This window comes from Macaca nemestrina, chromosome X (assembly GCF_043159975.1).
Source record: "Macaca nemestrina isolate mMacNem1 chromosome X, mMacNem.hap1, whole genome shotgun sequence".
NCBI lineage: Eukaryota > Metazoa > Chordata > Mammalia > Primates > Cercopithecidae > Macaca > Macaca nemestrina.
The window spans coordinates 4,502,709-4,525,488 of record NC_092145.1 but is presented as its reverse complement, the minus strand read 5'-3'; the positions used below and the strand labels follow the sequence as shown (position 1 = coordinate 4,525,488).

General features: G+C 40.8%; 1 protein-coding gene across 3 annotated transcripts; it reads left to right on the top strand.

Moving 5' to 3' along the window:
- Positions 1–1,909: 1,909 nt before the first annotated feature.
- On the top strand, positions 1,910–14,642 carry LOC105495888 (vacuolar ATPase assembly factor VMA21). Of its 3 annotated transcripts, none has more exons than XM_011765793.3 (3): positions 1,910–2,499; positions 9,247–9,356; positions 10,226–14,642. In XM_011765793.3, exons 1-3 carry the CDS (start codon positions 2,390–2,392, stop codon positions 10,366–10,368), a joined length of 363 nt encoding a protein of 120 aa, XP_011764095.1. In that variant the 5' UTR covers positions 1,910–2,389; the 3' UTR covers positions 10,369–14,642. The 3 variants fall into 3 exon arrangements, with proteins under 3 accessions (XP_011764095.1, XP_011764096.1, XP_070945215.1); XM_011765794.2 differs by lacking the exon at positions 1,910–2,499 and adding an exon at positions 2,638–2,806; XM_071089114.1 differs by lacking the exon at positions 1,910–2,499 and adding an exon at positions 2,896–3,031.
- Positions 14,643–22,780: the final 8,138 nt, after the last annotated feature.

Below are 22,780 nucleotides of genomic sequence, written 5' to 3'. Positions count from 1 at the left end.
ACACCATCCCCAAATTCATATGCTGAAATCCTAGCCCCCCAGTACCCCAGAGTGTGACTTTATTTGGAAACAGCGTCGCTGCAGATGTAAATAATTAAGTTCATACAGGTGTAGGGTGGGCCCCTAATGCTTTATGACTGGTTTCCTTATAAAAAGGGAAAATTTGGACAGAAACACAGATGCAGGGAGAAGGCCGTTTGAAGAAAAATGCAGAGATCAGGGTGATGCTTCTACAAGCCAAGAAATACCAAAGATTGTCAGCAAACCACCAGAAAATAGAAGAGGGACCTGGAACAGTCCTTCCTTCACAACCTTCAGAAGGAACTAGCCTCGCCAACATCCCCATCTCAGACTTCTAACCTCCTGAACTGGGAGATGATTCACTTCTGTTGTTGAAGCCACTTAGTTTGTAGCATTTGTTATGGCAGCCTTGGCAAACTACAACAACGGTGGTTCCCAATTTTTTTTGTGGGGGCAGACAGAGTCGTACTCTGTCACCTAGGCTGGAGTGCAGTGCAGTGGCACGATCTTGGCTCACTGCAACCTCCGCCTCCTGAGTTCAAGCGATTTTCTGCCTCAGCCTCCTGAGTAGCTGGGATTACAGGCATGTACCACCATGCCAAGCTGGTTCCAAATTTTTTCACCATCAAGAACTATTTTGCTCTTTTTCCTTTTGTGGACCCAATTTATTTAACAAATATTTATTAGTTCCTACTATATACCAGGCCCTACTCTAGGTATTGGGGAATAAGTCACAATTCCGCTCCCCTACTTATGTTCATTCTATGTTTTAAAAGATTTATTCTACTAAGTATACTGTGGCTTATTTTCATAGTAATTTGTGAACAGTCTTTTCTTATGGGATAACTAGGATAACCTCATCATGATATAGTAAGTGCCAAAAATCAAAGAACGGTGATATTTTAAGTAGCTTTGGATGCCTTATAGAAAGTAAACAGATTCATTAGGTTTTTAAAAATATTAAAAACTGCCTTCAGAACGACGATTACTACATTTATGGGTCCCTAGGACCTCACTGCAGGCTGATTAGCTAGAGCAGGGGTCAGCAAACTCTTCTATAAAAGGATCAGATGGTGAGAATTTTGGTTATTGCAGATCACTTTGGGCATTGCAGATCATACCATCTCTGTCACAACTACTCAACATTGCTGTTGTAGGCAATACAAACAAATGAGAATGGCTGAGCTCCAATAAAATTTTATCAATAGATGCTGAAATTTGAATTTCATATAAATTTCACGTGTCATGTTATTCTTTTGACTTTTTCAACAATTTAAAAATGGAAAAACCATTCTTACCTCAGGGCTGTAGAAAAACAAGTGGTAGGCTCCATGTATTGGGTCTGCTGGCTCAGTTTGCCTACCCTAGAGCTAGATTCTATTTGTACCCCAAGTTCTTACATTAGGTGGTTCTTATTCACCTAAAGGTCTAGATGAGGCCCAGAGAGAGATTACTATTATTTTTATTAAATATTTTACAGTTTTTTTTTTGGAGACGGGAGTCTTGCTATGCTGCCCAAGCTGCTCTGGAACTACCGGCCTCACGCAATCCTCCTGCCTCAGCTTCCCAAAGCGTTGGGATTACAGGCGTGAGCCAGCACACTCAGCCCTAGAGGGGGATTATTCAGTTTGAACTAAAACCCGGACTTCCTGCTGCCCAGTCCATTGCCCTTTCCACCACTCTAAGCTGCTGGTTTAGTCATGATTTCAGATGTGGTCTTTGTATCCATGTGGTGCAGAAAATAGCTGTGTGGTCAGCGGCCCTTTCCAGGCGCTGACCATGTAAGGGCTGTCCTCTTATTAGCAGCCAGTGGCAACCTAATTTTGTCAAGCCTGATTCCAGGCTTACCCACCCTTTCGTTTTCACCTCTCTCGGGTTGCGCAGGCCCGGGAGGCCCATCTGTTCTTACTATTTGAGTCCCTGTTGTCTCATTGGCGGCTTTCTGAGCAGCTGCAAAATATGTTTTTAACTTTTAAGTGGAAGTTGGGGGTCACTGGCATCAAGTCTGGAACAGTCACTCTCAGCAAGAGCTCTTTGAACTCTGACATTCTCTAGTTTTACGGACTCGGGTGAGTGTTTAACTCCTCCCAGCTGCCAAGGGCTGGACTTCCTACCACTGTGGGCAGTAATTAATGAGGCACTTATTTGCTCAAGTAGTGGCGAAATAATGCGCATTGCTTTTTTGTGTTGTCGTCGGCGGAATACGCTCAGTTGCCTAGGACCACAGCTCTCTGGCTGGTAGTCCCTCCTCGCGGCTCATCTGCTTGGGTCTCCTTGCCGCCCCCAGCTCGGCGACCGGGACGCAGACGAGGACAAGTGTTCGCCCGAGCTCAGGGGGCGGCGTAGCCGCCGCCCGCCCAGGAGGACCATGCTGCGCGGCAAGTCCCGGCTCAACGTGGAGTGGCTGGGCTACTCGCCAGGCCTGCTCCTCGAGCACAGGCCCCTCCTGGCAGGGCGCACGCCGCGGAGCCACCGCCGGTAAGTCATGTGAGCGCCCGCCCAGTATCCGGCGCTCGCGCCCGCGCCTGCCACAGCTCTGCGTCGCCGCGCCGCGCCTGCGTACTGTGGCCCGCCGCCCGGCGCGAACCGGCACTTCCGGCGCGAACCGGCACTTCCGGCGCGAACCACTACTTCCGGTGCGAACCGCCTCGACTGTTCACCTGCGGAGCTTACTGAGCGCGGCCGCCGAGCCCCGTTCCGCCGCCGAGCGCCTGTGCCGGCACAGCTACACCATGGAGCGCCCAGATAAAGCGGCGCTGAACGCACTGCAGCCTCCTGAGTTCAGGTAGCCCTGAGCGGGGCCTGGACCGCGAGGCGGACTGGCTGCAGCCTGGAGCAGGGCCTGAGGGAAGGCTCTAGCTGAATGGGTGGGCGTGAGGTCTGGATTCCGGAGACCTGGACTCCGGGGACCTGGTCGCAGGGCGGGGAAAGCAGGTGGGGCCTGAGATGTCTAAACGCCCGGCCCCGACCTTTCGCTCTGGAACAAGGGATCCGGGGTCATGGGGAATAGGTCAGTAGGCCTTCAGCTCATGCTTCTATCCTAGCACTTCCTCTCGCTATCGTCTATATTGCAGTGTCTTTCATTACTGCAGGGTCAGCCTTCTGAGACAGGAACGCGGTCTCCTTCATCTCCGTCTTACCTAGGGGGCCTGCGTAGTCGGGGCTTAATAAATGTTTGCCGTATGAATGAAGGAGTAGAGGGGTATACAGTATATAAGGTATACAGTAGTCCCCCTGGTGTGGGACTGCTTCACTTGGGGAATCAGTAAGATAGAGGCTGGTGGCTGAGTTGAAGGAATGTATGAGAGAGCAGGTGGTTCTGGCCCACCTCAGTAGGCAAGGTAGTGGTGAGAGAGTTAGCTACCATTCGTTAAGACCTACTGTATACCAGGCTCATTTCACGTGCTTTAGATACATTGTCTGAATTCTTAATTTATCTGACTGCTTGATTTCCCAATTTTGAAGAGGATGCAGTTGAGGGTAAGTGACTTGAAACTGAGGATGAGTGATTACAGAATTAGGCGACAAAGTTAGTAATTGAAGCTAACGTTTGAGCAAGCTCAAGCTCACTGACTCCAAAGCCCACGATCTTTGGAGCGCTGTGATGCTTTCTCTTTCCGACAGGGTCATTGTGGGTTTTTTTTTTTTTTTTAACTTTTATTTTAGGTTCATGAGTACATGCGCAGGTTTATATAGGGAAACTGCATGTCACGGGGGCTTGGTGTACAGGTAATTTTGTCACCCAGGTAATAAGCGTAGTACGCGATAGGCATTTTTTCTGATCCTCTCTCTCCTCCCAGCCTGCACTCTCAAGTAGGCCCCAGTGTCTGTTGTTCCTCTCCTAGTGTCCATCTGTTCTTGTTGTTTAGTTGCCATTTATGAGAACATGCAGTATTTGGTTTTCTTTTCCTTTCTTAATTTGCTTAGGATAATGGCCTCCAGCTCCAGTCATGTTGCTGCAAAGGACATGATCTCCTTTTTTATGGCTGCATAGTGTTCCATGGTGTATATGTACCACATTTTCTTTATCCAGCCTCAGTGTGGGATTTTTAAAAATTATTCATTTATGAGAATACCAACATATTTTTATTAGATACACTTAGAGCATAGTCCTTCTAGACTGATTCTGGTTTCCTAATGGAATTTGCAGTGAAATTTTGGCTGTGGAAGAAAATTCCTGTTGTCTTACTTGCTACAGAAGGGAATGTGGTAGGCTCTGTCTGCTCAATGTTAGCTGCAGAAGTTTGTATGAAGTGGGAAAACTAGGTGGTGTTATAAATGGAGGCAGAGTAAGGTTCATCCTGAACTTTTTCCTTTGTGTGGGGACAACTTTAATTCCAGCCTTTCTCATTCCTCATTTCCAACAAATCTCTGCTCAGTAACACCCAAAGATACATAGGATAAAGCAGTTGAATAGCATTAGTTGCTTTGTCTTGGAATAAGCCACTGATTTTACCCAAGGTGGCTTGTGTCAGCAAAACCAACAGCTCTTGTGGCTGGAAGCCAAGGAGAAAATGTCCTATAAACAGTAGAGGAAGTTTGCTAGTTTTCAAAAGTTTGTATGTACATTTTGGCTTAATGCTTAGTCCCATATTAGTGAGGTCACAACACAGAAAAGTAGTCACATTTTTGAAGTTTGAGGTAAAGAGAGAAGTGAGAAGGAATTAGCTATAAATTATTAAGGTATGCTGTGTATAGATTGTGTGGGGGCTAGAAATTAACATGTAGAAAGGTTATATTTGGGTGGTGGGATTATAAGTGATTTTGTTTATTTTAAAACATTTTTATGGTGTTACATCATCTTTTCAATAACTTTGTAAAAGCCAGGCCAGATAATAGATACTCAAGAGAGGTCATGTAAAGAACAAAACAATCAGTTAACACTTCCTTTCTTTTCCTTTAACAAGTTAGATAATCTGCACCAAAGTCAAGTGCTTTTTTTAGGGTCCACAAAATAATTGGCCAATTAGTGACTCTTTGTATTTTTTGTAGATTCTGCACTGCAGACACTCATATTCTTCATGAGGATTACACAATAAATTCCCCTAAATATTTACTAGTAGGAAACAGTTTAAGGGAGCTTATGTATATCAAATGAGAGTTGTATAGCTCAGTAATCAAAATGAGGCCTGTTAAAAGATGATCCATCTAAGTACCAAAATAAAATATTAGAACTTTTTTTTTAACAGCAATAAACATTTAATTTCTCACACATGTGCAGAGCATGTGATCAAGAAATAGGCATGAGGTTATATTTAATATATATTTCAATGTTTTTGTGGGTCTTTTGTTCAGGTTATTTTTAAATAAATTTCATTGTGTGTATTTGAGGTTCACAACATGATGTTATGGCATACATATAGTAAAATGATTACTGTGGTGAAGCAGATTAGTATATCTGTCATCTCACATACTTTGTGTGTGTGTGACCAGAGGCAGCTAAAATCTTATTTACGCAAGTCCCTAATACCATGCAACTTTATTGCCTATAGTCCTCTTGTACATTAGATATCTAGGCTTGTTAATCCATATATCTACTGCTTTGTGTCCTTTGATGTACATCTCCCTATTTCCTCCCCTCCAGCCTCCCACCCCCCACCCCCATAGTAACTACTGTTTTATTCTCTGTCCCTGTGTAGTTGACTTTTTTTTTTTTTTTTTTTTTTTTTAAAGATTCCACATGTAAGTGAGCTCATGTAGTATTTGTCTTTCTGTGTTTGGCTTATTTTACTTAAAATAATGTCTTCCAGGTCCATCCATGTTGTGGCAAATGGTAGATGTCCTTTTTTAAGGCTGAATAAAATATTCCCTTGTATATATACATTACTGTTTCTTTATTTTGTCTGTCTACATACACTTAGGTTGTTTTCAAATCTTGGCTATTGTGAATAATGCTGCAGTGAACATGGAAGTGCAGATATTTTTATAAGGTAGTGATTTCATCTCCTTTGGTTATATTCCAGAAGATAGATTATGGGGCTGTGTGGTAGTTCTATTTTTAATTTCTTTAGGAACTGTTTTCCATAATGATTATACCAATCTGCATTTCCATCATAATGTACTAGGGTTTCTTTTTCTCCACACTTTTACAAACATTTGTTATCACTTGCTTTTTTGATAATAGCTGTCCTTAGAAGTATGAGGTTATATCTCATAGTGGTGTTGATTTGCATTTCCCTGATGATTTAGTGATGTTGAGCACATTTTTGTTTATCTCTTGGCCATTTTTATGTATTTGGAGAAATGTCTGTCCAGCTGTTGTCTATATTTTAATCAGGTGGTTTTTCTGCTGAGTTGTAAGAGTTCTTTATAAATTTTGGGATATTAACCCCTTTTCAGATAGGTGGTTTGCAAATATGTTTTCCTAGTCTGTAAGCTGCCTTTTCATTTTGTTGATTGTTTCCTTTGTGGTACAGAAGCTTTTTAGTTTGATGCAAGCCCCTTTATTTATTTTTTCTTTTGTAGCCTGAGCTTTTGGTGTGATATCCAAAAAATCATTTCCGAGGCCAATGTTAAGGAACCTTTCCCTCTGTGTTCTTTTATGTCTTAAAACTTTATATCTTTGTGTTTTAGTTATTTTATCCATTTTGAGTTGATTTTTGTTTATGGTTTAAGAGTCCAGTTTTGTTCTTTGCATATAGAAATCCTGTTTTCCCAGTACCATTTATTGAAGAGACTATCCTTTCCCCATTGTGTTCCTCTTAACACCGCTGTCGAAGATTAGTTGGCCATATATGTTTGGATTTATTTCTGGGCTCTATTCTGTTTCATTGTTATATGTTTCTGTTTTTATGCCAATACCATATTGTTTTGATTAGTATAACTGTAATATTTTAAATCAGAAAGTGTGACGCTTACAACTTTTTCAGTGTTGCTTTGGCTATTTGGGGCTTTTTGTGGTTCTGTATGATGAATTTTAGGATTGTTTTTCTATTTTAATGAAGAATGCTACTGGAATTTTGATAGAGATTATGTTATATCTGTATGTTGCTTTGGGTACTGTGGACATTTCAGCAGTATTAATTCTTCCAATCCATGAACACAGGATATCTTTACATTTATTTGTGTCATCTTCAATTTCTTTCATCAGTGTTTTATACTTTTCAGTGTACAAGTCGCTCATCTCCTTGGTTAAATTTATTCCTAAGTTTGTTTGTTTGTTTCTTTTTTTTTTTTTTTAAATAGAGTCTTGCTCTGTCACCCAGGCCAGAGTAAAGTGCCCCAATCACTGCTCACTGCAGCCTTGAACTCTGGGGCTCAAACAGTCCTCCCACTTCAGCCTCTTGAGTAGCTGAGATTACAGGCACGTGCCACCACGCCCAGCGAATTATCAAAAATTTTTTTTGTAGAGGTAGGTTTTTGCTGTGTTACCTAGGCTTGTGTCAAATTCCTGGCCTCAAGCCTCAGCCTTCCCAGAGTGCTGGGATTACAGGCATGAGCCACTGAGCCTGGCCCCTAAGTATTTTTTTTAATGCTATTATAAATGAGATTGTTTTCTTGATTTCTTTTTCAGCTCAGTAAAAAGGATGCGGAAGTTTGTCAAGTGCTCTTTCTGCATCAACTGAGATGATCCTACTTGGTCATAATATATAATCTTTTTGATGTATTGGTTTTATTTTTATTTTTTATTATTTATTTATTTATTTATATTTTGAGACGGAGTCTCGCTGTATTGCCCAGGCTGGTGTGCAGTGGCGTGATCTCGGCTTACTGCAGGCTCTGCCTCCCGGGTTCATGCCATTCTTCTGCCTCAGCCTCCCAAGTAGCTGGGACTACAGGCGCCCGCCACCACACCCAGCTAATTTTTTGTATTTTTAGTACAGATGGGGTTTCACCATGTTAGCCAGGATGTTGTATTGGTTGTGTTTGTTTGTTTGTTACAGAGTCTTGCTCTGTTGCCCAGACTGGAGTGTGGTTTTGGCTCATTGCAACCTCTGCCTCCCAGGTTCAAGGGATTCTCGTGCCTCGGCCTCCCAAGTAGCTGGGACTATAGGCACATGCCACCACGCCCAGCTAATTTTTGTGTATTTAGTAGAGACTGGGTTTTGCCGTGTTGGCCAGGCTGATCTCGAACTCCTGGCCTCAAGTGATCCGCCTGCCTTGGCCTCCCAAAGTGCTGGGATTACAGGTGTGAGCCACCACACCTGGCCTGATTATTGTTGAATTTGGTTTGAAAATATGTTACTGAGGAATTTTGCACCAGTGTTCATCAATGATGATGTCCTGTAGTTTTCTTGCTGTGTCTGTCTGGCTTAGGTATCAAGGTGATTCGAGTCTCTTAAAACATGTTTGCAAGTATTCCCTCTAGCTCGATTTTTCACCCATAACAGAAGTTCCTATTCCAGCTGGGGAGGGCGCACTGTTCCATTCGCTCTGCCTACCTCCTTCTGTGGTCTGGTGTCTGGTGCTGGTGGTCAGGGTTGCTGCATGGACTCAGGGACTGGTGTGGCAGTGGCTTCCCTGGGCCAAAGCTCCGATTCCAGTGGGGCAGGGCATGCTGGTGCGTCAGCTCCACCTGGTTAGTTTGCTGGTCCACTGATCCACCCGTGGTGCCTGCCGAGTTCCCTGGTCTGGTGTCTGGTGCTGGTGGTCAGGGTTGCTGCATGGGCTCAGGGACCAGTGTGACAGTGGCTTCCCTGGGCAAAAGCCCTGATTCCAGTGCGGGAGGGCACACAGGTGTGTCTGCCTCCTTAGTTCCCTGGTCTACTGTTTCATGCTGGAGGACAGCAAGCTGGTGGCTTCCCCTGACGGAAGCTCCGATTCCAGCAAGAGAGGGCGTGCTGATCCACCCATGGTGCTTACTGCATTCCCAGGTCTGGTGTCTGGTGCTGGTGGACACGCTTGCCGCATGGGTCGGGCACTGGTGCCACTGTCCACCGTGGCTTCCCTGGGTAGAAGCTCCAGTTCCAGAGGCAGGGGCACTGAGTTTCTTCACTTAGTTTGTTCACCCAGCTTGTTGGCAGTTGATCTGAGGCGCCCTGATGCTTTTTCTCACACTGGATATGAATGACAGTCCCTGAAGGTGGTGTATAATCTTCATGTTCCAGCTCAAGAAATTCCCACTACCCACAGCTAGTTCTCTAGGATCTTCGGATTACGAGTCTCTGCCTGTGATCTTCCTCCTATATAGCATCTCATTTGTGGATGTTTATAGTTTTAGGGACATAAGAGTGTTTGGATATGGCTATGCAGATTCTGATTTTCTCTTTGTTTACTTTATTCCAGAAATGAAAGCTCATTAGCATCTACACTGAAGACGCTCCTGTTCTTCACAGCTTTAATGATCACTGTTCCTATTGGGTTATATTTCACAACTAAATCTTATATATTTGAAGGTAATCTTAGACCCATTAAAACAAGACGTTTTCCCCTGATTTAAGAATCTGTGCTTTTATGACCTCTTTATATCTGTAAACTGGGTATTCTTATTTTTTTTTCTTGTTTAGCCTTTCAAAAAATCATATTGCTCATAATGAGTCTTTATGAAATAACTTGTTATTTCAGCTTGACAGTTTTCTTATGGTTTTCTGTGAAATAGCTTGCAAATCCTTTCTCTTAGTGCCCTTTAAAGAATAGGAATTGGCTGACATGGGAGGAAGAATTTGGGGGAATGGACTTCTAGTGTCAGATAATGGAAGGAAGAGAGAATGAAGTCCCCTTTTTGATGTTGAAGTCTTTTTTTTTTTTTTTTTTTTTCGAGACAGAGTTTCACTCTTGTTGCATAGGCTGGAGTGCAATGGTGCAATCTCGGCTCACCGCAACTTCCACCTCCCATGTTCAAGCGATTCTCCTGTCTCAGCCTCCTGAGTACCTGGGATTACAAGCACTTGCCACTACACCCGACTAATTTTTGATATTTTTAGTAGAGACGGGGTTTCACCATGTTGGCCAGGCTGGTCTCAAAGTCCTGACCTCAGGTGATCCACCCACCTCGGCCTCCCAGAGTGCTGGGATTACAGGTGTGAGCCACCATGCCCGGCCTGAAGTCTTTATAATTATGGTTTTGTTTAAAATAATGTTCTTAATATATAGAAGGTACTCATATCTTTTAGCGAATACTTTATTCATTACCACCCAAAGTATTACTTTTTAATTGCCTGACTAGTTAAATAAATATATCATAAAAATTAGGATGATTTGGGTTTTTTTTGTACTTTGGTAAATTTTGCAATAAAATGGAAACTGTTTTTTTTTCTCTTGATAGGCGCCCTTGGGATGTCCAATAGGGACAGCTATTTTTACGCTGCTATTGTTGCAGTGGTCGCCGTCCATGTGGTCCTGGCCCTCTTTGTGTATGTGGCCTGGAATGAAGGCTCACGACAGTGGCGTGAAGGCAAACAGGATTAAAGTGAACATCACCTTTTGATAGCATTAAATTCATTTTTTAAAATGATAAATGCTGGAGGGGGGACATCTGATTTGAATAAAGTTGAAAGAACATGTTAAAGTCAGGCTTAAGGAGTCACGTTTGAGTAGTGTAAATTTTGATCCTTCTAATGTGTTGGTTTGTATATTCAGTTTTAACTGTATGAATCTGATTTGCAAATGAGAATTTGGAAAAGTTAAATTAGTTACAAATAAATATGTTAATTACACAATATTCTGGAAGGAATTTTATCTTCTTTCAACAAAACGTGTTTTATAGTATTCTGACTTACGGTTGCTTTTGACTTTTACTCCTTTGGGTATATTAAGAGGCACACAGTGAAGCAAATTAAACTCCACTTTACGTTGGAATGCTTTCCTTAGCATGAAAATACCAGGTCCTTGGATTTGGGATTTTAATTTCCTATGGAAAGTTGCTTAAATTGTGGACACTGGAATTAATCTGAATGTCACTAAGGAATTTCACATGAAGTGTAATCCCTAGTCAATAGGAATTTTCCATTACATTATTTTATGGGAAAACTAGGCTAAATTACATTCATTCAGGTAAAAGGACTTTAGCTTACTGAAGGATCAAAAGAGCAAAGCAAAGATCTCACTACTCAAACACTCAGCCTGCTTCCTTCAAGTCCCCTTGCAGGCCAGCTTTGTGCTTTGCAGACCAACTTTTTAATGAGATACTTTGCTTCCTCATTCAACATTGAAGCTAGGCTTCAATTAAAAGGTTCGAGGAGGCTCCATTTAAAATTGTTTTTTCTACTATTTTTAAAAATTGTAGTGTATATGATAGGAATTTGCATTTAAATATGTTCATTTTTGCATATGTTAGGAGTGGAAACAATCTTGAAAGCATCTTTTTTTCACCCAAAAAGTATTCTCCTTGGGCTTATCTGATGGAAAAAAACCTTGATTTTATTTTCGTATCTTTCTGTGTTCTTTCTAGTTATTTGGTACTAATTGTGTGTAATCTAAAAACACTCCCCCAAATGTTTGTTTTTTAATTATAAAATCATAATATATGTTCTTTGTAGAAAACTGGAAAAATACATATTCAAACAGGAAAAAAAATCAAAATTCCCCATGATGTTGCCATCTGAAAATAACCTCTATTTTGGTTTATATCCCATATGCATTTTTGAAAGCCATTTCTTAATGCTAGTTTGATACACACTAAAAGTTCAGCTTACAAGTTCAAATTCTGCCAGCTTTTCCTGACAGCTGTTTGCATTTTTTCAGATGAGTGATTATTGGCCATTTTCTTTTTCTTTTTTTTTGAGACAGTTTTGCTCTGTCACCCAGGCTGGAGTGCAGTGGCGCGATCTCGGCTCACTGCAACCTCTGCCTCCTGGGTTCAAGTGATTCTCCACCTCAGCCTCCCAAATAGCTGGGACTACAGGTGCCCGCCACCACGCCTGGCTAATTTTTTTTCTATTAGTAGAGACGGGGTTTCACCATGTTGGCCAGGCTGATCTTGAACTCATGACCTCCGGTGATCTACTCGCCTCGACCTCCCAAAGTACTGGGATTACAGGCGTCAGCCACCGCGCTTGGCCTTATTGGCCATTTTCTAAATAAGCACATTCTATCTTTATTCTCTTAAAATTCAAATTTTCTGTTACTGATAATCCTAATACTTAGGATTCTTGCTTAAGCATGTGAAACCATTACCAATTTGTTGTTCACATTTATTATTTTTTGTGTTGTGAAACTGGACTAAAGGAATAGAGGGATGATTAGTCATAAAAGTCAAATAGGCATTCATGTTTAACTGTTGAGAAAAGTGGAAGATTGCTATGATTATTATGGAACTGTTTAATTCTTGCTTAAAGACTACAATTTTAGTATAATGACATTTGAGTCTAGGGTAGTGTGTGGTAGATTTCTAGATGGTCCCTAATTAAAATGTATTGTTGTATTTAGAATGGTCCACCTAATTTCTTTTTATATAATGCCAAGGTTTTTCTTGTGCTTTTGGGATCTTACGCTGTTTGTAAAATGTTACTGTCCAGTGTTGGATTATTATGTTTGGTTTCAGGCATTTGCTGAATAGGTAATTATATATGGGTATTTTTCTGCAAGTATTTAAACCAGGGGCACATGCAGAGGCAGTTGTAATTTCCTCTTGGAAAAAGCGCCAAATGTTTGAAGGTTAAAATCGAATGCTAGGGTTGATATTTAGGATTATAATAAAACAGGCTTGTTTTCAAAGCAGTTAGTTTATTCCTAGAGTTTTAACTGTTAACTCACTAGTTCGCTGCTGTTTTTGACTATGTTAAATAACATATGGTATTTGACAAATAGATTTACTTTTCAAAAGGTCTCACTAGTTTCCTTTTACACAATGTATATACTTCAAGATATATAGAAAGGAAAGCTACAGTTGAGCCCTTATACATGTTTTAAGGTAGAAATATGTTCCCTATTGTTTGAAAACTGATTGTAAGAATAACCTCAATTATATAACTTGAAATGCCAGTCCAAACTACTGATTTAACCCGATTTACGGTAACACATTACCTTTCTCACCTCCTGTTTTGCCCTGGAGAATGTAGTCCTTTTTCTCAGTTGTGTTGAGAAGTGAAAAGTCTGCTGTAGAATGCATCTGATGTCATTAGTTCTTCAAATGGGTACCATTGTACATATAACAGTAGAATTTGGTTTGGGGTTGTTAGTGAAAAAAAATTGAAACCTGCCATTAAACCCCATGTTTCATGGAAATCTAACAAATACATTGTAATAATTAGAACATTTTCTTTTCTCTCTCTCTTTTTTTTTTTTTTTTTTTTTTGAGACGGAGTTTTGCTTTTCATGCCCAGGCTGAAGTGCAAGTGTGCAATCTCAGCTCACTGCAACCTCCACCTCCTGGGTTCAAGCAATTCTCCTGCCTCAGTCTCCTGAGTACCTCGGATGACAGGTGCGTGCCACCACACCCAGCTAATTTTTGTATTTTTAATAGAGATGGGGTTTCGCCATGTTAGCAAGCTAGTCTCGAACTCCTGACCTCAGGTGATCCACCTGCCTCTGCCTCGCAAAGTGCTGGGATTACAGGTATGAGCCACTGTGCCTGGCCTAATAATTAGAACATTTTCATCATGAAAATGTCATCAGCTTTGCCAAAAGAAACAACCAATTGACTTGTTTGGCGTTTGTTTTCCATTTTCATGTCAATTGTATGTATACAGTTAGAATACCCAAGGAGACCACTAAAATCAGTTAAATAGGGTATATCCAAAGAAAGATGAAACCCAAAAGTACATAAAAAGGATTTAAATCGCATTTCAGATGTACCTAGTGTGTATTTCTTATCTCTAGACAAGTTCATTTTTATTGTTTATGCCCAAGTGAAGTTGTAAACTTATGGTTCAACTCTGACACAGAATTTGTCACTTGTCTGAGATCAGTGGCAGGTTTCTCTGCTGTCAAGCACTCTGTGTCACCCACCAGATTAGTATAACTATTAATTCAGACTCTACTCCTGTGTTTAAGATAATTTTTACAAGAGCTGGTAAAGCAGCACATTAGTAACCTGACAAGATTTCTTTTTCCCTTTTCAGGGGGAAAGGGTCACCTTAAAAATAAATTATTTTCAGGGACTTTAGGAATCTAATGATAAGTATTACACATAATCTATGAATAGCTTAATCCTTTATATATTCCTTAAAATAGGAATTCCTCGACATCACTCCTGGCCACACTTTACTTGCCTGTGTTGTTGCTATGTGTATTTGAAAGTAATATCTGCATTCCTTTTAAGATGTTCTATAAGTCATATTTGTCAGTTATACAGAGTAGTCTTCCTTTTTCCCACGTTCAGTGTAATCTCACTGAACAGTAATAATAGCAATAGCTAACAACATCTGCACAGCACCTTACAGTTTGCAAAGAACGTTCACACATTCTCATTTGAGTTTTGCATAGTGAACCTGTTACGAGATGTCTCTTGACGTCGATGCTAAAAGTGTTAGAATCTTTAAATCACTAGAGTCATTGAATATGCTGTAGTATTGAATAGTGCCCTGACTAGGGGGAGGATTTAGATGTGCTGCATTTCAAGCCGTGTATAATCATCAAATTGGGGGGCTTGAGTTCTTTAGCTACTTGAATCCAATTTACTTCTGTTAAGTGATGCTTTTCTAACCATTATCTGGATGGATTTTGTATTCACTATATTGTAGCCTGTAATTTGTACAAATTTACCATCTGTTGTCATTAAAAAAAAAGTGTCTATAGTGCTACTTTGATGTGTCCTGATTCAATTAATGTTTTATTAACCGCTCTGTTTTTAAAAATTTGTTTGCTTGCTTCTCATTTTATAACATGTAAAATATGTACAGAGCTCACTTTAAAAATTTTTTCGTTGGCCTCTGTTTGTGCTATGTAGATTATATAGAGAGCTGTCAAGGATAAGTTTTTATACAGTAAATGTCAACCAGAAATGCTCAAACTGATTGGGAGTGTGGGCAGGGGGAGTTGTTGAGCTGTAAAGGGCTGGTTATACTTCATCTGGGGTGGGCTTCAAATGCCCCTAAAGGAGAGTTGAGAAATACTTATGGCTAATTAAATGTGGGAGTAGATAATTCCTGACGACGCCCACATGCCATCCCCTCATGACTAATGTCCTGTGTCCTCTGTCCTCTAATCACCCGTTGATTGCACTCCAGCTCCTTCCTGTGCTGCTGAGGACTCCAGCTAATTCTTATTAATAAATATTAATATTATCTCCTTCCCACATTTGAGACATCTCAGTATCAAAAAATTTTATAGGTTATGAGATGTCCAGGGAACTCAGGAAACAGGTAATGGCATTGCAGAAACCACAGGACAGCGGTTCTGAAAGTTTGCTGGAATGATTGCCCAAACCCAACCCAGACCTTCTGAATCGGAGTCTGTGGGGGTGGGGGCCTAGAAAGCTCTTTGGGGCTGGGCGCAGTGGCTCACGCCTGTAATCCCAGCACTTTGGGAGGCCGAGGCGGCGGATCATGAGGTCAAGAGTTCGAGACCATCCTGGCCAACGTGGTGAAACCCTAAGTCCACTAAAAATACAAAAATTAGCTGGGCACAGTGGTGTGTGCCTGTAGTCCCAGCTACTCAGGTGGCTGTGACAGGAGAATCACTTGAACCCGGGAGGTAGAGGTTCCAGTGAGCCGAGATCGCACCACTGCACTCCAGCCTGGCAATACTCTGTCTCAAAAAAAAAAAAAAACAAAAAAAAAACTTTTTGGAACAGGCAGTGATCAACATGAAGCTGGATTGAGAACTACTGCCGGAGATTTAGAATTGTGCCTCTCCGTGTATGTTTGGTAAACATAGAACATTTGTTCGCAACCTGGCAACCCAGGGATGCTTTTCCTCCAAAAGAGGATCCAGCAGCCCTGAGGGAAGGGATACTACAAATGGCACACCCTCGCCTGGAGCCCAGCTTTTATCCTCGCCTGGAGCCTCAAATTGGTTTCTGCTGCCTTTCTTGTGCCTGTGGTCACTGCCACAAGCAACTAGAAGTTTCCTTTAAAAATAATAGATCAGGCATACCATGCCTCTGCTCAAAATCCTCCCAATGGCTCCCCATCTCACTCAGGAAGATTAAGACTCCCTATGTGGCCCACAAGCCAGGCCACTTCCCTTCATTTCATTCCCACCCCACTTGCTCACCACTCGCCAGCCTCCTGGACTTCTTGGTGTTCACCAAACCTCCCATACTCAGTCCCATTAGCTGTTCCCTCTGCCTGGTACCCTCTTCCCAGATATTCTCACAGCTGGCTCTTCCTCACCCTCCAGGTCGCAATGCTCATGCCACCTCAGGTTTCCCCTGACAACCTAAAGCAGTGAGACCCCCATTGCTATCACAACACTTAATACTGCATGAAATTATTTTATTAGCCACCTCCTTCCACTAAGATGTAAATGCAGGAAGGTAGGCACTTTGTCTTATTCATCACTGAATCCCTAGGACCTCAGAGTTGCATGAGAGTTTGGCCAGCCCCTACTAAGTGGGAAGATAACCACACACGCCCCCTGTGCCAAATTGCCTGCTCTGCCTCAGGAAGAAGACCAAAATGGTTGGAGGGATATCAGATTTTTTTCCTCCCATTTGTATCTGTAGCTCTCTGTTCCCAGGACTCTGCATTTTGCTCTGAAGCCCTAAAACACACCCCCCTTTCTCAACCACACCCAACCCCATCCCTCACCATCACATCTGTGGTTTTTTGCACATAAGCAAAGCAGCAGGGAAGCTGGATGTGCTCTTCATGGATGTGGGGGCAGGGCTTTCCCATTTAGCATGGTTTCATAGAATGCTCTTGATGTGTCCTGCAGACACAGGTCCAGGAAGACCCACCAGTTCTCTTTCTCTTGCTCTGTTGCTGCGATTCTGCAATTATTTGCCATGTTATCATGTTTAGCTCTGGCCTGTGAACATGCACATAAACAGAATGAATTAGAGTAGAAACAATATGATTTTCTCAGCTATGTGTAAATTATAAAAATATACATTTTAAAGAAAAATATACATTGGATAGCCAGATTTTGTTGCTTTAAAAATATTCACAATAGAAAATGAAACTGGGGGCTGTGAAAAATGAAGTCTGTTCACATGTCTACCATTTCTTTCATAAGAATTGTGTGTAGGACAGGCCAAGGGCACCATGCATTTTTTCCTCTACCATTTCTGCTGTAGCTAGCTAGAGACACAGTCCTCTTCCATCCTTTACTCACCCTCCTCACCCTCCCTCCGAACTCACTTCAGACCAATTAGAATTAAGATAAAAAGTTGAGTGGGAAATGAATAGAAAGCCCAGGAAAATGGAATAAGCAAGAAAAGTTAAACAAGTTCTTCCAAATGGCTTGAACAGTCTGGTGGGGACTGTCACCTGTGGTAGACAGAATTTTAAGATGCTCCAAGATTCCCATTCCCTGTCCCCTTCCCTACAGCTTCCTTGATTAGATGACTGTACTGAGTTTCCTGTGACTGCTGTAAAAGAGTACCATGGACTGGGGGACTTCAACAACAGAAATGCATTGTCTCCCAGTTCTGGAGGCTGGAAGTCCAAGATCAAGGTGTAGGCAGGGCTGGTTCCCTCTGAGGTCTCTCTCCTTGGCTTGTAGATGACCATCTTCTCCCTGTGTCTTCTCTTGATCTTCCCTTTGTGTGGCGTTTGTGTCCTAATCACTTTGTTCAAGGACCCCTGTCACACTGGATTAGGGCCCATCCTAATGACCTTGTTTTACCTTAGTTACCTCTTTAAAGAGCCTATCTCCATATATAGTCACATTCTCAGGTACTAGTGGTTAGGACTTCAACATACAAATTTTTTAGAGGGGACACAATTTGGTATATAACAGTTATGTTACATGGTGTGCTAGGCAGAATGATGACCTATCAAATATGCTCATCTGATTCCTCAGAACCTGTAAATATGTTACTTGATCTGGCAGGGGAGAATTAAGGTTGTAGATGGAATTAAGTCTGCCTCTCAGCTGACTTTAAGACAGGGGGAGTATTATCAGTTTTTGGGGTGGGCCCAGTGTTATTTGTCACAGGCTCTTGTGATTGGCTAAAAGTATGGTGCCCCAAAGATATATTCACTTATTATTTCCTAGAACCTGTGGATATTACCTTATGTAGGAAAAGAATGAGTATTACCTTATACGGGAAAAGTGATGAAGGATGTTGAGAGGGAGTGTTTATCCTGGATTATCTGGATGGGATAATTCTTGATAATTTTTAAAATCCTAAATGCTATCACATGCATACTTATAAGAGACAGCAGAGGGAGTTTGAGACATACCCATGAGAGGAGGTAGCCATGTGAAGATGGAGGCAGAGATGGGAGTGAGGCAGCCACAAGCCAAGGAAGCCTGGGACCACCAAAAGCTGGAAGAGGCAAGGAAGGATTCTCCCCCAGAGCCTCTCGGGGGAGTGTGGCTCTCTTGATGCCTTGATTTAGGATTTCTGGCCTCTAGAACTATGAGAGAATACATTTCTATTGTTTTGACCCATTTATGCCAGAAGTTGCAGATTTTTTGTGTGTGAAAAATCAGACCTTGGTGATGACCTTGAGCAGTAGGATATAAATAACTCCTATAAGCTTAGCGTTCCAATAGTGAAACACTAGGGATAAATGGGTTAAATCAACAAGTGTGTGACAATTTGTTATGGCTGCCACAAGGAACTAATACGGGTCCTTAAAAGTGGAAGAGGGAAGTTGAGGAGGAAGTCAGAGTGATGTGATGTCAGAAGGATTCAACCTGCTATTCCTGGCTTGGCTGATGGAGGAGGAGAGCTGCAAACCAGGGGCTGTGGGCAGCCTCTAAAAGCTGGAATCCCAGGATCACAGTTCTCTGGCTAGGTCATCAGCTTCTCAAAACACCAACGACACAATGGTGTGCTGAAGAGTTTGAGAGGGAACCTCATGAAATGGTTCTCAACCCCTACTCCCATTTCTGCCTGGGTGAATTCTAGAGGTCCATGCATTTCCATGCAGTTAGGCACCATGTCAATACATTTTCCTCTCACTCTGCCCAGTGCCTGGCACAGAATAGGTGTCTAAGGCATGTGGTGAATGAATGGATGCCATTCCATATTATGTCCCTTTTTAGAAATCTTTCTATTTAGTTTCATATTAATATGTGCTCTGTTCTCTTAAGCCTCTAAGGCAGCTAGGCCTGACATGTAGGGGACTACTAGTGGTGAATGACCTCCAGAACTAGGCCCCATCTCTGTCCTCAACACAATGTTTTCTACATAATGCACATTCTTCATAACTAATATCATTTGACCACACAGTTATTTATATCTCAGAAGTCGATGTCATTTTCATTTTAGAAGATGTATGTTCTTTCTGTTAATGCAGTAGGTTTTACAAGTTTAATCTGTAGCTATTTCGAAATATCAAGTGATCATTTTAATGTTGGTTATCTGTTTCATTTAGCTTTGATTATTACTACTAATAATGACTCTTTATAATAACCTTCATATAATGTTATGATTATCTATAATCCAACCATAGACCATTGGGGTGGCTGTTTTAGGAGGACCCTTCTAGCTAGAAATAACATGTTTTGCTTGTCACATTGAACTCAAGGAGCAAGCTTCCTGAACTCTGACCACATAATAAAATACATATAATCATTTGAACAAAGTAAACATTGGTATATTGAATATTTAATTTTTTTCATTTTCATTATAAATATGCAATGTGTGTTATAGCAGCCAGAATGTAGGTTTTTGTTTTTTTAAGAAAATGAATAAATAAAAATAAATATGCTTTTTTTTTTTTTTTAGTGCATTTCATGAAATCTTCTCTCTAACTTCTTTGGGATAAAGTGATTATCTTTCATATTCTAAAGAATGTTTAGTGGATTTTCTTAGAAGCTATCAGACTTTCCCTTGTAAGCTAGCCCAGTGGGCTGTGTTGTACTTCCTAATCCAAAATCTTTGAGTTGTATAAGATTCTAAAAGAAAATGACAGCATTAAAAAAAAATTAATGTACTTTATATTTTAGAGGAGTTTTAAGTTTATAGCAAAATTAAGCAGAAAGTACAGAGTTTCCATATGTCCTCCTCACCTGCTCGCACACCCCCAGCCATCCCTACCATCAACATGAACCTAACACTGACACATCTTTATCACCTAAATTCCATAGTATATATTAGGGTTCATTCTTGGTGTTGTACATTTTTGACAAATGTATAATAACATGTATTCACCATTATAGTATATCACACAGAATCGTTTCACTGACTTAAAATTCTCCTGTGCTTTACCCATTCATTCCTTCCTCCACCCAAGTCCCTAGCAACCGCTGATCTTTTTACTGTTTACATAGTTTTGCCTTTTTCCAGAATGTCATATTGTTGGAATCTTACAATATGTAGCCTTTCCAGACTGGCTTCTTTCACTTAGCAATATACATTTAAGCTTTTTCCATGTCTTTTTGTGGCTTTATAGCACATTTATTTTTATTGCTGAGTAATATTCCACTGTCTGGATGTACCACAATTTATCCATTCACCTGCTGAAGTGCATCTTGATTGCATCCAAGTTTTGGCAATTATGAATAAAGCTAGGATAAGCATTCATGTACCGGTTCTTGTGTTGACATAAGTTCTTAACTCATTTGGATAAATATCAAGGAGCAAGATTGCTGGATCATATGGTAAGAGTATGTTGAGTTTTATAAGAAACCACCAAACTGTCTTTCAGACTGGCTGTACCATTTTGCATTCCTACCAGCAATGAATGGGAACTCCTCTTGCCCCCATACCCTCACCAGTATTCAGTGCTGTCAGTGTTCTGGACTTTGGCCATTCTAATAGGTGTGTAGCAGTATCTCATTGTTGTTTTAATTTATAATTTCCTGATAACATATGATATGGAGTATCTTTTCCTGTGCTTGTTTCCATCTGTATATCTTCTTTAGAGGGGTGTTACAGCACATTTTAATAACAAATATTTTAATCAAGACTTTTAAAAAACTGAGAATCTTTTCAAATCTTTTAAAAAAGTCATCTTCTTTGTTTTGGTTGCTGTTTCCTGTTACCAGTAATAAGAAACATTTTGTAAAATCTAAAGTCTGAAATGAAATATATAAATCAAAAATGCCTGATGTTTGGGAAGCACATTGATTAAGGAGATGAAAGACCTGGCTTCCCATTTCATCTTGCCTCTAAGTGTGTGATCTTTTAGGCAAGTCACTTTCCTTTCTGAATCTTGGTGTCTTCTGTAAAGTAAAGGGAAGGACTAAGATGATTTCTAAAGTTCTTGCGGCTCTGAGTTTCTTTTGTTTTTGTATTTTATGTGAGTCGCCAGAGTGACCACTGTCAACATATAAACATCTGAGCCTTTTGACTGCCTCATGATACATTTAATATCGTTATCGTGAAAATTTTCCATGTTTCTTGTCCGTGCTGAGATGAAGAGCTTTGAATGAGGCTGAAACCTAGCAACCAGCTCTCCTGAAATATCTCATTGAATTTTTTTGTTTGTAGAGAGTATTAGGAGAGAGTATAGACAGCAAAAATGGCAACGATGCTTCAGCGTTAATTTCATTTGATGACTCACCTATTCCGTCATCCAAAGATGGCATTGATCTAAATTGTGACCTTTTCTTCTATCCCATATCATTAAAATAATGCCAGTAAAAGGGCAGTGACTCACCACTGGAGCAGATTCTTCTTGAGAAAATTAGCAATGCATTGTCATGGAAAGCTGGGGCAAAGGATCTTGTATTAGCCTCACCTGGTGAGCAAGCAGCATCCTTTGCCCAGCTCATTAAGTGCCTCTTCTATAATATTTCCTGTGGATTCAATCTAGCCTGACTATGTTATTTTGTTAATTCTCTCCCATTTTGGCAGCATTTCCGGCTTTGAATGCACAAAGTAATTTTCCACCAAATCAGTTGTTAATCGTCATTGCTTCCATAGTTGGAAGGGGCTTAGGGAACTTGTTTTGCACTCTGGAACCGTCTTCATAGGTAGTTTATGGAAATAGATTTCCCTATGGACATATATATTAATTGTAGTCTCTACTTGTGGAATTAGATACTTGGAGTGACAGAAGTGTTGAAGTTACTTTTTTCCACTTACCAAATGAGTACATCACAGGGAAAAAAAAAACCTAGGAGTTTAGGTCTGAAAAGTATGGCCAGGTAATTATACGCAGTTTGCTTATTATTTCAACATACCCTAGTCTTATTAAATTATATGTCATGGCAACGTTTAATAATAGCTGTCTCTTGTGTTCAGTTTAATCTATACTTCTCTAGCCTACCAAATTCTAGAAGACACTGGATGTAAGTGCTTATATTCCCTTTGTAAAATAGTAACATAACATTACATGTACTTGATAAATACCTCACACAATTGGAAGAAACCATCTCAGAATCATCTAGTCTCACTCTTCATTGTACCGATAAGACCCAGAGGGCAGAAGTAGCTTGTTGAGGGTCACACATCAAGTCATGAAAAAGCCAGGATGACAACTTAGTTCTCCAACTCCCAGACCAGCTCTCTTGGTATCTCAGGAGCCCCTTGGCATCAGAGTTCTTGGCGATAATGTTGAGTGTTCACGAGAATGTTAAATATTCTGTCTCATCTGCTTACGAAATGTACAAAACATTTAAAAACATTGCTATCACAAATGGTCTGACTGTATAAGCCCTTGGATTTAAAGGGAGTAAATTAAAATATTTTAAAACTTTACTTATATGTCCCTTCTTGGTCATCAGTAAATGAGACGCTTTTAGATTATATAAATCAGCAAGGTTGATTTCTACAAGATACACAAACAAATTTAATGTTATAACTTCATGGAACACCACATATGGACTTCTGCTGTGGCATAAAGTACTAAGAAAGGCTTTTCCTCAGAGTTGG

Excerpts from the sequence above, each read along its gene's own strand:
- LOC105495888 (XM_011765793.3), top strand. The coding sequence starts at position 2,390 with ATGCTGCGCGGCAAGTCCCGGCTCAACGTGGAGTGGCTGGGCTACTCG. Across the intron at positions 2,500-9,246 it reads ACGCCGCGGAGCCACCGCCG|AAATGAAAGCTCATTAGCAT; the intron begins GTAAGTCATGTG and ends ACTTTATTCCAG. Across the intron at positions 9,357-10,225 it reads TAAATCTTATATATTTGAAG|GCGCCCTTGGGATGTCCAAT; the intron begins GTAATCTTAGAC and ends TTCTCTTGATAG.